This window comes from Rhododendron vialii, chromosome 12a (assembly GCF_030253575.1).
Source record: "Rhododendron vialii isolate Sample 1 chromosome 12a, ASM3025357v1".
Classification (NCBI taxonomy): domain Eukaryota; kingdom Viridiplantae; phylum Streptophyta; class Magnoliopsida; order Ericales; family Ericaceae; genus Rhododendron; species Rhododendron vialii.
The window spans coordinates 22918113-22935179 of record NC_080568.1 but is presented as its reverse complement, the minus strand read 5'-3'; the positions used below and the strand labels follow the sequence as shown (position 1 = coordinate 22935179).

At 39.5% G+C, this 17067-nt stretch overlaps 2 protein-coding genes across 4 annotated transcripts; one reads left to right on the top strand and one right to left on the bottom strand.

Moving 5' to 3' along the window:
* Positions 1 to 1909: 1909 nt before the first annotated feature.
* Positions 1910 to 6451, top strand: LOC131311050 (uncharacterized). 3 transcript variants are annotated; one of them, XM_058338368.1, is made up of 3 exons: positions 1910 to 4323; positions 4416 to 4639; positions 5893 to 6451. In XM_058338368.1, the coding sequence occupies exon 1, from the start codon at positions 2752 to 2754 to the stop codon at positions 3964 to 3966; it is 1215 nt and encodes a 404-aa protein (XP_058194351.1). In that variant the 5' UTR covers positions 1910 to 2751; the 3' UTR covers positions 3967 to 4323; positions 4416 to 4639; positions 5893 to 6451. The 3 variants fall into 3 exon arrangements, with proteins under 3 accessions (XP_058194351.1, XP_058194350.1, XP_058194352.1); XM_058338367.1 differs by lacking the exon at positions 5893 to 6451 and having other exon boundaries at positions 4416 to 4800; XM_058338369.1 differs by lacking the exons at positions 1910 to 4323; positions 4416 to 4639 and adding an exon at positions 5100 to 5805.
* Positions 6452 to 6565: 114 nt separating this feature from the next.
* LOC131311052 (uncharacterized) lies at positions 6566 to 7392 on the bottom strand. Its single transcript, XM_058338371.1, has 2 exons — positions 6992 to 7392; positions 6566 to 6885 (listed from the first exon to the last, which is right to left on the bottom strand). The coding sequence occupies exons 1-2, from the start codon at positions 7211 to 7213 to the stop codon at positions 6778 to 6780; spliced, it is 330 nt and encodes a 109-aa protein (XP_058194354.1). The 5' UTR covers positions 7214 to 7392; the 3' UTR covers positions 6566 to 6777.
* Positions 7393 to 17067: the final 9675 nt, after the last annotated feature.

Sequence of the window (17067 nt, the reverse complement as noted above, 5' to 3'; positions counted from 1 at the left end):
ATTCACACATTCATTCGGATCACGGCACACTTCGCGTAGCCTGACTAACAATTAGAATTAAATTAGAGTGTCGCACTACAAGAAAAATTGCATTGGGTGACGAATGAAAATCGTCGCAAATTGTATGTTTTTCGTCACAAATAATATAGGTGACGAAAAAAAAATTGTCGACTAAAGGTTGTTGAGGATTCCTACCTGGTGACGAAATCTATTTTTCGTCACCTATAGTGCCTTTTGGTGACGAAAAATTTCGTTATGGAAAAATGACTTGGTGACGAAATTTTCTTCGTCACCTATTGTGCTTTTTTGATGACAAAAAATTTCGTCACAAATAATTCCCTGTCAAAGGTCCATCGGTGACGAAATTTTTCGTCGCGAAAGACATTCTTATATGTGAAAAAAATCCAACTTTCTTGATCCTGAGGGGTTTCGAACCCGAGTCTCCTAAGTTTTGCATGCAAACTTTGCCCAACTACACCACACAAACTTTTCAGCATATGTTTGAAATATCTAATATATAACACATACATTGAACATTAAAATATATTTTGAACGGCATTTTGAACTATTAAACATTAAAATTAGCAATTTTATTAAACATGAAAGTCGTAGCTTTTTATGTTATTGTTCAAACCCAATTTAAATTATCTCAATCGGAGTTCTGAGCAAAGAGTTATGCCCGAAATATATTTGGTGACAAAGCGTAATTCATAAATTTCGTCACCAAAGGATAAATTTTTCGTCACTGAAAACGTAAAAAGAAGACGAAATATTTTTCGTCGCCAAATTGGTTCATTTGGCGACAAAATATTTTTTCCGTCACCGAATAGTTATCTTTGGCGACAAAAAATAATTTCGTCTCCTTTTTTACTCTTTTGGCGACGAAAATTTTATTTCGTCGCCAAATAGGAGCTTTTGGTGACAAAAATATATTTTTCGTCGCTAAATAGTTATAGTTGGTGACAAAATAATTTCGTCAAAAAAGTTATCAAAACAGTGACGAATTTATTTTTTTGTCGCCAAATATACTCATTTAGCGACGAAATTAAATTTTGTCGCCACTTTTTTGTCACTAAACATACTTTTTCTTGTAGTGTCGAGTCCCTATTCGGATCACGTGACTAAAATTTTAAAAGTCAGGATTTTACACAACACCCATCAATTTACCATCGAGGATCTTCTAATGATCATAAATGATACTCACAATTCGAAGTGGATGATATTAATTTATACAACACCATACATTTTTGCGGGATCCATACGTTTACCGGCGGAATATTCCACGGAAATGTGTGGTATTTAGGAGTGTTGGACCACCAAATAATATTTCTCCAAGGAGTGGGTGGGTTTCACGTGAAAAAATAATCTAGTGTGGTCATCAAATTGTAAAGTGTGGTCATCAAATTGTAATGGGTGGTGCTTTAAGTTTTAACTTTGACGAGGAAAGGGTTGGTTTCAAGTGGAAAAATAATCTAGTATGGTGTCATCGATCATCAAATTGTAATAGGGTCATTTATTAATGGGGAGTGATTTAGCCACTCTCCTTTTTGTTAATATCACTCCCCTTTGTGTCTTGATTCGATAATTTATTTTGTGAGAGAAGAAGAGTGGTATTAACAAAAAGATGAGTGACAAAATCAATTCCCTTATTAATTTGGAAAAAAATTCAGTATGGTAATAATATTTTTTTTTTCCCTCCATGGGGTTGCCCGACCCTGCGGCATCGCCACTGGGTACAGGGCATGGGTCACTTGTTCTGCCAAATCTGGGCTTAAATAGGGCATGGGTCACTTGTTCTGCCAAATATGGGCTTAAATGAGGTTTTAAGGACTCAAGCCTAGCTTTTGTAAAACAAAAAAAAAAGCCTTGTCAAGTATATCTTCTCCACGAGTCTTCAAAAAAGGGCTTTTTTACTTTTTTGGTCCCCAATCTATTTTCGCGGTGCCGTTTTGGTCCCCAATATACCAATTGCTAACATTGCATCCCCAAAGTATCGATTTTGTGTTTAAATGGTCCCTGGGTCTCACACCGTTTCTTCCCTCCGTCAAAACCAAGGGCAATTTTGGTATTTCACCTCTTCTATCATCACACGTGAATATCACGTGGGTTGAAGCAGCCCTTTTCCGGTCTCGATATACATACATACGTATACGCATATTGTGAACGAGATCCCAAAAGTCAAGTACAGAGTGAAAGATCGCCCTTGATAGAGACGATGGCCTTTGACGACTGGAATGCATCGCTGAAAGGTATGAATCTGAACTGGATCATCTCAATTTCAGGGCTTAAAGTTGAATTTTTTTTTTTTTTGATCTGAGGGCTTACAGTTGATTGGCTTTAGTAAATGAAGACATGCATGAGCTTTTTAGTCCATATAGATGTATACGTATATACATATGCAGGTGGATTGAGTGGAGGTATTTTAGGGTTATTTATTGTATGAAAGCATCTTTATAATGGGTAGAGTATTAAAGTAGGGTTTTTTTGGGTAGTTGTTGCTATTCCTGTTGTTTTTCTATGCATAAAAGCAAAGTTTGTGGTCCCATATTTGTTTGACGGTATATGGTCATGGATTCATGTAAAGTATGATAATTTTTTTTTTTGGCTGCTTTTTACTCAGGAGCCCTTGTTTACCCTACTGACTTTTCCATTGAAGTGCATCATGGTGGTGCATTTACTCTTAAGCCCAGGTCAGTGTACAGTGGTGGTAAAATAGACACAGTAAATGGATTGAACTCAGATTATTTGTCAATGTTTGAGTTGGATGGCCTGGTCCAACAACTTGGGTATGCTCCTAATGTCTTATTTTACTGTAAGAAGCCCAATTGCAGTTTGGATAATGGGCTTGTACCTATTAGGTGTGATAAAGATGCATATGGGATGTTGAATTTTTTGCACAAGAATAGGACTATTGTGCTTTACTTGAAACATGTAGGAGGATTGGACCCAATTGAGAGTCAAGTGGGCAGTTCAAAGAATAGTGTAACCCAGGCCCAGGTAATTGAGAGTCAGGTGGGCAGTTCAAAGAATAGTGTAGCCCAAGTTGATTTGGAATCCCATGTTCAAGTGTGTGATGTGGATGTAGAACCCTACAATATTGATTTAGGGCCTATTAATTTAGAATCTGAGTTTGTGTTTCAAGAGGGTAATATGGAACAGGGTAATGGATTGGATGATGTGAACATAGAGGATGTGAACCAAGTACACATGGGAGATGCCAACTCTGAGTCTTCCAATGACAGTGTGTATTATAGTGACCATTCTTACCAAGAGAGTGATGATGATAGATTATATGACATATTTGTAGATGAGAATGAAGAGTTTGTTGGATTCCCTGACATTGATGAGAGAAACCCACATGTTGAACCTATTGATGATCAAGGGCAGTTGAGTGATGGTGATCCAAAGTATGATTCAGACTATAGTTTTTATAGTTCATCTGATGAAGAAGCTGATAGGAGAACCAAGCCACCCTTTAAGACTTTCAAGCCTGAAATTGATATGGAAGATCCTAGATTTATGAAAGGCCAGTATTTTAATTCAGCTAAGGAGTTTAAGGAAGCTATTAAGCAACATGCCATTAAGCATCAAAGGAATGTAAAACTTGTGAAAAATGACAAGAGAAGAGTGAGGGCAAAGTGTGAATCTCCTTGTGAATGGCTGGTATATGCTGCTAAAGTCCTAGCAAATTCAAAATATCAGGTGATGACCTATAAGAGTAAACACACATGTACCATAACTTACTCCAATAGGAATGTAACTTCCCACATGATAGCAAAGAGATACATGGAGGATCTCAGGACCAATCCAAGGATTCCATTGCAATCATTCAAAGACAGGGTAAGGAAAGAAATGAAGGTGGATGTTTCTAAGACTCAGATCTACAAAGCAAAGAGAAAGGCAGCTGAATTGATTTATGGTTCTGATCTTGAACAGTATGGTAGGCTTTGGGATTACTGTGCATAGTTGAGGAGGTCAAATCCAGGTTCAACAGTGGTCCTGGATGCACCAATTGACTCAGAAAGTGGGCAGCCCAGATTCAATAGGCTTTACATATTTTTAGCTGCTCCCAAGACTGGATTTCTAAGTGGTTGTAGGAAGATTATTGGAGTGGATGGCTACCATCTCAAAGGTCAATATAGTGGCCAGTTGCTAACAGCAGTAGGTGTGGATCCAAACAATGCTTCTTACCCTATGGCTTATTGTGTGGTGGAGACAGAGAGCAAAGACACATGGAAGTGGTTTTTTACCCTTTTGAAGATGGATTGCAACATTACAGATGCAAATCAGCATGAGTGGACATTCATCAATGATAGACAAAAGGTCATGTTTTGTTAATGCATGTTGAATTAATTGTGGTTTACTAACATTGTTTTACTAACATGGTTTAACATGGTTAAATATTTTTTTTGCAGGGGCTAATTGGTGTGCTTAATGAGGAGGTCCCTAGAGCTGAGCATAGACACTGTGCTAAGCATTTACTGAGTAATTTGCAAAAGAGGTTCAAAGGAGTGTCTGTGGATGACAAGTTCTGGGCATGTTCTAAGGCAAGCCATGTAGCTATGTTCCAAGATGCCATGGGAAAGATGAAGGAAGAGAGTAAAGAGGTTCATGATTGGTTGTTTGAAGAACCCCCAAGGTATTGGACTAGATCTCACTTCAATGATACTATTAAGTGTGACATGTTGTGCAATAATCTGTGTGAGGCATTTAACAAAACTATTTTAGAGGCAAGACAAAAGCCAATAATAGAAATGTTAGAGTGGATAAGATGTTATTTCAGTAGCAGAATGCTGAGTAGAAGGGAGTGGATTAAGAAGTTCAGTAATGAGTTACTACCCAATCCATATGGTAAGTTAGAGGACTCCCTACATGAGTCATCAGTATGCTCAGCAAAGTGGTTTGGGGACCTACAATTCCAAGTTTGGTGTGGGGAAGGGGAGCAATACACAGTTGACCTAAACCAAAGGTCATGTAGTTGTAGGAAATGGGACATAACTGGGATACCATGCCCCCATGCTTGTGCTGCAATTCAGTTAAAGAAAGATAAACCACAAAGGTATATCCATGATTGCTACTCAAAGATGAGTTAACCAACCACTTGTAAACCCTACCAATGGATACAAGATGTGGCCATAGACTGAATCTGACCTTGTCCTACCACCAAATGAGAGGAGAAAGCAAGGAAGGCCAAAAAAGAAAAGAATTCTTGGAGCAGAAGAGTACATCAACCCTAAATATCCCCACAAGTTGAGAAAAATTGGACAAAATTCTGTGTTCTGTAGTAAATGTGATCAACATGGCCACAATAGAAGGACATGTACTGCACCTATGGCAGAGGAGAGTCATACAAGTAGGGTTAACACCTTTGATGTTGGAGCAGGTAGGGGAAGTGTGCAGATGAGAGGTGGGAGGAATGGTGTGAGGGGTGGGAGGACTGGTGTGCAGACAAGGGGTGGTGGGAGGACTGGTGGGAGGAATGGTGTGAGGGGTGGGAGGACTGGTGTGCAGACAAGGGGTGGTGGGAGGACTGGTGTGCAAATGAGGGGTGGTGGAAGGACTGTTGTAAAAGCAAGGGGTGGTGGTTCGACTGGTGTCCAGGTAGGGGGTGGTGCAGCTAGGGGGCAAGGCAGGGGTGCATCTAGGGGGCAAGCTAGAGGTGGTGGTACACAACAAGGAATGGTTGCAGCTGGACAAGGTAGGGGTGCAGCTGGACAAGGCAGGGGTGCAGCTAGACAAGGTAGGGGTGTGACAATCAGAGGTGGTGGTGTGTTTAGAGGTGGTGTAACTTTAAGATCGAATCAGGTACACATTATGATAAATCATTTACTTATTCCAAAGCCTACCATACTGAATAAATCATTTACTTATTCTCGTGTATTACATTTGCAGCTCAATATTCCAACAAACTATGATCAAGCAACACAGGCCTCTCAAACATCAACTGTGGCAGCAGTAAGGAAAGACAAGAGGATGGCTACAATTGCTACATTGTATGGAAACAGGCCATAGAAGGTTTGGAGATTCAGTTTTTTGTAAATGGTGCACAAAATAGTTTGCCAATTTCTGCACATTTAGGTCCACTTTTGGGTATTGTTATGTTCAAGTAGATAACTTATGTTGAACTGGTATATTTTGGTTGGTTGAACTGGTATCTTTTTGTATGGACATGCTGCTATAGATTTGATGCAGCATTGTTGGGTACTTGTGCCAATGAACTGGTATAATATTTGGTGCTATGTACAAGTAAACACCAAATGCTGTTAATGGTGGGTATAATAGTTTGGTGCTATGTTTTTGTAAACACCAAATGATGTTAATGGTGGCAATGGAGAATAGATGGACATGTTTTTGGCAGTCTTCCATGTTGGTTCTCTGTTTTTGTTGTTTGCATTGCTACCTGTTATTGCACAATTCTATTACATGTTTCATATACATGGGCAGTTCAATTAGGCACACAAATATGCAAAAAGTGGGGATTTCATTACATGGGGGAGTCTACATTACATATTACATGTGGTTTTTCCATTTGTTTTTTCATCCATACTCATGCCACATTTAACCCTACTTCACCACATTGGAGCAAAATGAAACCCTTCTTTACCACCCCAAAGCCTAAACCCTACAAGATTTAACCCCACAATACTACCCCATTGCTAGTACAAAGACAAAAGCTCACTTCTACTGCAACACCCAAGCCAGGACACAGATCCATAGAACCCAACTAGCAATAAGGGCCAGCCCCAGAAGCTGCTTCATCTTGTTTTGCCTCCTTAGCTAAGCTTCAAGCCTCCCAATAGACCTGAGGAGTCCTGGAATCACCACTCTTGATCTAGCACACATAGGGGGGTCAACCCACACGAAGAAGCCACATGCACCATCTTTCTGCATTTTTCATCCACATAGTGTTGTAAGAGAGAGAGAGAGAGAGAGAGAGAGAGAGAGAGAAAGAGAGAGTGAGAGAGTGAGTGACAGTGAGTGAACTGCTTACCCCATATCTCTCACAACCAATAAACCTCCTTCCTGGGTTGGAGTCTGTCCAAGAGGTTGTGGTCTTCCCGACCTTCCCACAGTAGCAGAACTGGCCCTCCATCTCTTCTTCTTTGTGTTTTTTCTCTCCTTTTGGGTGTGCTCTGTTTTTACCTTTCCAATGGCAGGTTATGTACTTATATTTCAGGGCACAGAGCTGGTTTGGCGGGAGTTTTCCCTCCATGGTGATGGGGGTGGTGAAAAACCAAGTTTACCCTTGGTTTTGACGGAAGTAAGAAACGGTGTGAGACCCAGGGACCATTTAAACACAAAATCGATACTTTGGGGATGCAATGTTAGCAATTGGTATATTGGGGACCAAAACGGCACCGCGGAAATAGATTGGGGACCAAAAAAGTAAAAAAGCCTCAAAAAAGTAGCTTCATATTGGCTTAACATACCCATCGTATCACTGCTTATGGTTTCCTTGAACTCCCCATTATTGTCTATGAATCTTTTGAAAGGCAACTGATATATTCACACGATCCACACACTATGTCAATGAGATATTAATTACTTTTAACTTCCAACAAATTAAGTCTGTAATGTATATACATGTATATATGAAAAAATGAGATGTTTGTATCAAACACCTACGCACGTTGGATGCCATTGATTCCCGCGTAGGCTCACTCGTTTTTTTTTTTTAAAAATTTTTGGACGGCTCGGATCGGTTGTCCGGTGGCCGGAGATGGCCCAACGCGGCCGTAGGTACGATTTCGGTGCCGGACCCGTCAGTCCCTATAGCAGCACTCATGTACTAATAAAGAGTGATTCACAAATGAAAGTTCTGATCAATATGAGACAATTGATCTCATCAAAAATAATATGGCAGCGTCATTTTTAAAAGTTAGCTTCAGCGTTGAAAGTTTAGGCTTGAATGAAGAAGGGATCTTGAAAAAATGCCACATTATTTTGATTCAAAAAATGGTTTCTAGCTTTAAGAAACTTACAATACTCTATATGTCATTGGATCGTTTTTCTTCTTTTAACTATAAAAAGGGTTGCTTACTGGAAGACAAGTCATTGCCATGTTGCCTAAAAACTCGAAAGTGAAGTGACACCATGAACAAATTAGGGAAAATGACTGCTCAAGACGTATTTTGATAATTAATATCTGCCAAGGACAAGCTAAGAACATTTTTTAATGCTGAAAAAGTTTTTGGCGGGTATTAATTATCAAAACGCGTCCTTAGCCGTCATTTTCCCAACAAATTATCATGGAAAACATGACTATAATATTCCTCAAAGTTTGGAAACATGTTCTCCAAAAGCTCTTCAATCTCTTTCTGGAAGAGGTAGAAAACACCATGGCGTTCAAGTGCATCGATCAGAACTATCTTCTCTGCTCCTGATTTACCACCTCCAACATCGTCTTGATCTAGTACTAGCATATCCTTCACTTCTTCCTTCAACACTTCAACCTCTTTACTGCATTTTTCTAGTAACTGCGTCATGTATACATAGCAATGTCGAAAATGCAATTAGCTATAGAATCCTTCAACATATACTAACCGCAGATAATAATGTATAGGAGTGTCTTTTTGTTCATTTTCCAGTGTTTTGATTCCACAGAAAATGTGAATTAGAAAGACATTGAACTACATCTATGTAGCTACATAACAATGTGGAAATCTTTCCCACCTGTACTACGTACATAAAGAGTCCAAAGCCTCTCCAGTTCGTCTCTTTGTGACCGACTCATTGTGGGTTCCTGCTATATATACCGCGGTATATATCACACCCACAAAATCAAAATGCAAAAGCATCATAGAAGACAGGCCTCCAGACCCACTTGAATTTCTATGCTAATTACCTTACTTCATTCACTGAAAATCCAGAGCTTTGGCAATGCACATCAAGTAACCCAAGTAACAGTTGACTTTTAGTCAGAGTTGTGTGATCTAACCAATTAAATACTCCTTTGTTTTCTTTAACAAGAAAAAATAATTTTACTAATCAATATATATCGTAGAATATACAAAGACTAAAGGGAATGGGTGAGAACGGCATCAAATATGGTCTGGAAGCATGCATATGCAAGAAAGATGATATTCAAATACCTGGGTATCTAAAGTAAATGCGGAGAATCGATCTCCCCATAAACTGAGGGGAAAGTTCCTTAAGGGGCGAGGAGGCATTGTAGGCTTTTCCAGAGATAGAGATGATCCATTGTCGTTGGTGAAAGAAGGAAAAAAAAACAATACAATTTACGCGAATGAATATTCAAGCTAAAATCGCAAGTCCTTTTAAGAAGATTCAAGCTCTCTCTGATAGAACAACAGCTTGATCGTTTGTGACGGTTTGTCAAATGTTTTGAGCTAATAACTCTCCTTAAATAGGATGAAACCCAGCCTCCACCAGATAAAGCTTATCTCTGTAAATAGCTTAATTAACTCAATTATCCTTCTAACTTCATCTACATTTATTTTATTTCTGATTAGCCCTACAAGAAAAATTACATGGGGTGACGAAATGATTTTGTCGCTAAAGAACCAAATTTTGTCACCACATTTCATCACCTATAGGTAGACGTTAAAAGGGTATTGGTAGTTTTAGTGACAAAACTTTTCATCATGCTTTCATCACTAAAAGCGACCAAAGTAGAAAAATCAGAGGAAAGAAGATTTTTTAATAGTATAATTTTTTTTAAAATAAAAAATAAATTAGTCTTAAATTTGGTGATGAAAGACCAAGTTCGTTGCCCAAAGTTACTCTTTCGATGACAAATTTTGAGTTTCGCCGCCAAAAGGTACCCATTCGCGACGAAATAAATTTTTTGACTCTAAATGTGTTATCTTTTGGTTAGGAAAGAAGATTTCGTCACTGAATGGTACTTTTGGGTGACGAAATTGTGAGTTTCGTTGCCAAATACGAGTAGTATGTTTGGATGACAAGATTCTTTTCTCGTTGCTAAAAAGGTTCAATTTGGTGATGATCAAAGAGATACTATTTGGTGACGAAATTGGGATTTCGTCACAACGTTTTGTCACAAAATGCCATTTTTGTTGTAGTTATTGGGGGGTTATTAATAAAAGGCATAAAGAATGACTAAAGACTTTCCGTTTGACAAAAAAAAAAAAAAAAAGACTAAACAAATTGTGCTTTGAGAATCTAATGACACTTCTAGAGAATCTAATGACACTTCTAGATCCCATTTTTAAACCGAGTTGAGATTAAATTGTGATTAGTTTTCTAATGTATGAGCAAATATTCAGTAAACCCTACTTTCAATACTACTCCATGAAATAGTTTAATATATAATCATGAGGAAAAAAATTTGAAACTACTCTAGGATGACTGGATATAATAGTTATATTCCCTTTCATCTTTTTTCCAATCTGCTTTATTGTAGTTTTGGGGGATTTCAACATTATTGTTATATTGCAAAGGAAATATTTGGCGTCAGCATTGTTTGACTTTAAAATTAAAGTTCGAAGTGATGCCAAATTCATGTAGAATTAACAACTTTTGATAGCTCTCTTAGAGCCAAATGGATTTCATTCAAAACACGGATTTGTCATCATTTTACGTGATTGGACTACCATGTTGAATTTGAAACTAAGGCATTTTTTTGGCTATATTTTATAGTCATCAGAGGTTAGTGGAAAATTAGTCAACACTCAACAAAGGGGTTCAGAGACTATCCATAGTCTTGAAACCCCAAACCCCGCCCCTCGTGGAGCTTGAACTCTAGCCTCTGGGGGGAAGGGGGGTCAAGGACCTACCACTAGTGCTAGCTGATAGTTCAATTTGAAATTGAAACTAAGATTAGAGATGCCCTTATTCACTTTATTCACAGGTAAGGAAAAGGGACAAACTACCTTTAAAACTAAGATTAGAGTGTGATATTTATCCAAGAAAGAGCTGGAGATTCATTAAAGGATGACTTGTTCTTATTCCTCAATTTGCTCCATTGAAATCTAAGAGTGATTTCGTGTTCATTCATTAATCAAGAGAAGTCCTTTGGTGGATTTCTAAAGGCAAGAAATTCATTCAGAGGGCTCCTAGGTTTTCTAAAGGCAAGAGAAGTCCTCAATTTGTTGGTTTCAAGCAACGGCGATCAAGTTGGGGTGTGGTGAACATGGATTCAATTAATAGATATCTTAAATCAATTTTGAGGAGTCACAAGTGTATGGTATATAATTCTTGTAATTGACAAAAGTTCATGATTCACCCATTTTAGGGACTTTTTACGTATATTCCTATGTTCATCTCAAGAATTTTTTTTAAGAAGTACTCCCTTTGTTCCATATTCTTGGTCTTATTTACTATTTGGGACCTCTAAAAAAATTGGCTATATATTTTAATTTATAATGTTTTTTTATATCAACTATGAATCTTGTTTGATCGATTTCAAATAATTTTAGTAAACAAAGTTTTCGAAATCGTAAAAAATATTATAAATTGTGAGATGTAGACAATTATTTGATTGGCACAAAGAGTGAAACAAGACCAAGAATACGGGACAGAGGGAGTATTTAACTGTTGGTTGATTAAATGACGGTGTAGGTTCCTAACGGCTCGTTTGGATGAAGAATTTGTTTTGGATGGATATAGAATGAGAGTGGATTTAAAGGTGGATATGTATGAGGGGTGATATGTTAACAAGGGGCCCCACCTCGTAAGAAGTGTGGATTTGTAATGAGGTGATTGGATAATTTTTTGAGAAGGGGAATTTGGAAGGTACATATGATGAGATAAGATATCAAATGACTTAATTGCCCCCAGTTTATTAATTTAATAGATAATAAAGATAAATTTCATTATAATTAGAATATATACATATTTATCATTATTTTTTTGGATAAAACAAATTCATTTTATCTTTACAATGTTGAAACCTTAATATTTATTACGATTTTTTAAAAAAAAATTTAAAACCAAATTTTATAAAATAAAATGCTTATGTATTTATTTAGAGTGGTTGAAAATATGTGACTAGTAATTTAAAAAAAAAAAACATAATTCATACATACATACATACATACATATAAATATGTATATGTAATACATATAAATATGTATATGTTACTGCCTTCTTTACCACCAAAATCCCAAAATCCCCTCCCCACTGTGTTCTTTTTTTTTTTTTTTTGATCGGCAAAAAAAATATTCATTAACTCATAACATGAAATGCAAAGCTATTAAGGTCTTGGGTACATCGGTCTGACCACCCGAAACCCTCTTCTCCTAACCTCATGGACAAACTGATTTAGGCCCAACAGGCTGAGCCCAAATCAGGAGGAAAAAACACCTAACAACTCAAGGTCGGTAAGGAACCAGCACAAACCTAAATACACCAAAATGGGCAAAGCCCAACACTGTCCCTAAGCCCAAAACAAACCCTAAACCCTAACGCTAGCCGCCCACCATTAGGACCTCCGTCCACCGCTGCCACCACCCAAGCCGTACCTGCATCAAACCATAGCCAAACTCACCGCCTCAGATCACCCATGAAATCATAGCTGCCCAATAGAGTCCCAACCACTGCCCACCACCATCACCACCAAGAGGGGTTACGCACGCACGCTCCAATCCACCTAAAAAAACCATGGCCAGAACGGAACGAACCAAATCTGAGGACGAAGAGAAGCGTGATCGTCACAGCCGTGAGCCACACACCCTCCACCACCTGCAGCCAACCTCCGCCTAAAGAAACGCCTCTGTTGCAACCACCACACCACTGCAGCCAAACCTTCAAACTGCTACCTCTCATATCCACAACCAAAAAAAAAAAAAAAAAAACTAGAGCCCCAACCCACCCCTCGACCATTGGCAAGAACCCAGCACCATCCAACATGAGAACCGGAGGGAGCTCGACCGGACAGAAGAAAATAGATCGCCAAGCCGTTAGGCCGAGAAACCCATCGTACCCTGCAGTACCAACGGCGGTGAACCAAAACGACCAGATAAAGGGCTCGGAGAAGAGGTAAAGGGAGCGGACAAAGGGAGGAGGTAGGAGAGAGAGAAGAAAAAAAAACAGAAAACGGAGGCCTGGGGGGAGGAGGAAGGGGTGTCCCCCCCGGCGGCAACGAAGAAAGAAGCGGAAGAAAGTAGCTGGTTTTGAGAGAGAGAGAGAGAGAGAGAGAGAGAGAGAGAGAGAGAGAGAGTGAAATTTTTCTGGGGCCACCCAAATTCCCAAATTTGCCAAATTCCTCCCCACTGTATACACCCAAATACCCCAAATTCCCTACACCTTCACCACAGAAAAACTCAAATACTCAACATCTCTTCCGATTACAAGCAGGAAAGGGCCCTGGTGAAGAAGTAGAGGAGGAAGGAGAGCGGGAGGAGAGAGAGCAGCTCCGGCGATGAGGGAGGCTCCGACGATGAGCGGTAGTCTTTTCTGCCTTTGTTTCCCTCTCTCTTTGTAACCGAATTTCTCAATTTTTTTTTCTTTCTCTTCTAGTTCAAAGGGGATTTGGAAGGGTAAAATAGTTTGAAAACCCTTGGATTTATCAAGGCTGGGGTCTGACCTCCGCTTCACAAATCCACCTCCAGGTGGATTTGAATCCGCTACGGTGTTTATATCCGGCTTCCTCAAAACTCAACCAAACACCGGATTTGAGTGAGACAAGGACTACAAATCCGACCGCCTCAAATATCCACCTTCTTCTCCGCCATCTGATAAGTGCCAATATATATATATATATATATTTTGGCCCTCCAATTCATACTTACTAGTATTTTATATTTATTAATTGGTATTTATTATGTGTTTTTACGTTCACAGGTCGCTCGAGCTCGGTTTTCATGATTTTTGGGTAAAGATGGAAGTTAGCAAAAGTTTTGAATTGAAGTGCGAAGTGCATTGAAATTTTGGTGGTCAATTTAATATTAGACAAAACCCAAAGGACCACAATTAATACCTTCAAACCCTATAAAACACTTTACCCTATTGACTTCAGAGGTCTGCTGACGTGAAAAAGGAAGAAAAACGGCTGCTGCCGAAGGGAAAAAGTTACGGACAGGGGCTGCGGCACATATGGTTTTAGTTTTTTCTTTTCTCTTCAAGTTTTTGAGGGTTCGTTCAATTACTTGTATTTCGGTAACTTGTTTTAATTTTTGTTCTTTATAAAAGTTGTTCGTTGATTCCTGTTTAACTTAGATATTTTATTTATTTTTTATCTCGCGCGTTTAGAAGCATGTTTTGTAACGCCCCCAATCTTGGGTACGTTAATCTTGGGTACGTTAAAAAGATAATTTTATTGAAAATTGAAATAAAGTATAAGAGTTTGGCTCAATATTACATCATAAATATTACATCATAAACATTACAAAAGTACTTTTATTCAAACAAGGAGGGAACTAAGGTTCCTAATTACTGCTCTGCTTCTTCCTCCATCCAGGCTAGCTCTTCGGCTCCGAAGGCCTCCAAAGTGTAGAGTTCACCCTGTTCATCTATGAGGTCTGACATATTATACCGGCGTTGCCACCAATATAATAGGTCAGGGTCACCAAAAAGGCAACACCGTGAGCTTAAAAAGCTTAATAGAATAATCTAAAACCCACTAACCCTTAACTTACAAACAATAGAAATTATACAACAGACAGTAACAATAACACATCCATATTCGATATTCAACTATCGTTGGTGTCCATGATTTTCTGTGTTTCTCCTACGCGACTCATCGTAGACCGTGTCACCATTTTCCACTTTTCTTTTTCCAAATCAACGTTTCCAAAATTTGTGTTTAACACACCCAACCTCGGTTCCGCCGCTCCGGGTTCCCGAGTATCCGCACAATGGTTCCGCCGCTCCGAGTTCCCATTGGCACCTCTCCGCCGTAACCAAGCCACACACCCTACCTCGGTTCCGCCGCTCCGGATTCCCGGGTATCCGCACAATGGTTCCGCTGCTCCGGGTTCCCATTGGCACACACACACACCCCCAACTCACATAATGCCACCAAAATTGGTCATTATGTAGTTTCAAAATATTTCCTTCTTCGAACACTTTTTCCTTGTTAACCACACCCTAGGTGCTATGTTTCTAACTTCCTTGATTTCGATGTCTTGTTTTCATGCATAGACTCCGCGGTAAGACTTTCCACATAAGGAATCATAAAGCATTCATTGAAATCTTGAAACTAAACTAGCAAGATCATCCAACTCTATATTATTTAGCATGCTCAAAACATAAGTTGACGAGTTCAACATACTCCCCATCCCTTTCATTATTTCTAGAAAACACCTTTCAAGTATTTCATGGAATTCTAACATTTTAGGCAACAGATAACCTTATACACTTATGACAGATAACCTTATATACTTATGAAAGATAACCTTAACAGTCAACAGATAACCTTATATACTTATGACAGATAACTTTAACAGTCAACAGATAACCTTATATACTTAGAGAAAACGGTTAAGATCTTTGAACTAAAGACATTCTACTTTCCAACATATGATTCTATACTATACGTAGAGTTAGTAGGCTAGGGATTCTATCTTACTTCTTGGCGGTGGTCGGCAACGAAGATTTGGTCGTCGGTTTTGTGATTCGGCAGCTTCGGATTGCTTCGAAAGGAAGAGAGATGGACTTTTCTCTTCCTAGAAACAACTTGCTAACTAAACTAAGCTATGTTAAAGATCTAGTGGTGGTTTTGGAAGTGGTTTGGTGGTTTCTCTTAAGAACTCTCAAGAAACTCAAGAAACTTTAAACTTTTGAACCAAGAACACTTAGAATTTCTAGAGAGAAGTGAGAGCAAGAAGTGAAGGTGTGAGTTCAAGCTTGGAATGAGCTTCTATTTATAGGCAAGGCTCACTCTCTTCCTCCTCTTGGCCGGCCCCTCTCTCTCTCTCTCTCCATATCCCATTTTTTAATTCAAGAAATCAAGCTTTCAAGGAAGATCAAGGTCTAGTTTCTAGGTTTGCATGGCTAGGTTTAGTCCTTGGATTTGATTCTTGGAAGATTTGTGGAAGAAAGGAGAGTTTGTACAAGATTTTGTGTTAAACAATTGATAATTGTACAAAGTAGGACAATGGAGGTTAGATTTGTCAAAGATTGGAAGGATGAAGAAGATCATGGTGGTTAAGGCATGGTACAATCCAAATCTTTCTTCTTTCTCTTCCTCTCTCTCTCGGCCAACTCTCTCTCTCTCCCCTAGAGGTGTAATATGGGTTGGGTCGACATGGGCACGGTATGGCACGACACGTTTGAAGGCGGCACGGGCACGAGCACGGAATAATCCTGGCAGGGCACGGGAACGGCACGGTCTTAGTGGGCACGCGGCACGGCACGGGCACAGAAGTGAGCAGGAACGACACGGGCACGGCACGGAAGTTGACTTGGCACGGCACGGCACGGCACGGTCTTAGACGGGCACGACACTGGCACGGCACAGAAGTGGGACGGGGCACGAGTCACGACATGGCACGACACGGTTCTAGCCAAGCACGGCACGGGCACGGAAAGTTGACTTGGCACGGCACGGGCACGAAAAGTTGACTTGGCACGGCACGGCACGGTACGGTCTTAGACAGGCACGACACTGGCACGGCACGGAAGTGGGATGGGGCACAAGTCACGACACGGCACGACACGGTTCTAGCCAAACACTGGGCACGGTTCGGGCACGTGGCACGGTTCGGGCACGGAAGTGAGGGGGAACGACACGGGCACGATACGGAAGTTGGCTTGGCACGGACGGCACGATACGGTCTTAGACGGGCACGGCACGGAAGTGGGATGGAGCACGAGTCACGGCACGGCACGACACGGGCACGGGCACGCAGGGCCGATCTTGAGATTTTCGAGGCATAAAGCGAATTTTAAAAATGAGGCTCTATATTTTTAACAAAAAAAATCAATGTATGTCAGTATGTGTCTAATATAAGGTTAAGAGATTAAACTTTTAGCTTCATAATTTAACTAAAATAAAATTTTAAAACGATTTATACCATTAGAAAAAAAATGAATCAAACGTATCGGTATCGCTCATACATTGTGTTTTTTTTTTTACTAATGAACTTTAATTGTAAGAATGTTATTTTTAATAATAAGAGAATTAATTATTTTAAACAACTTTT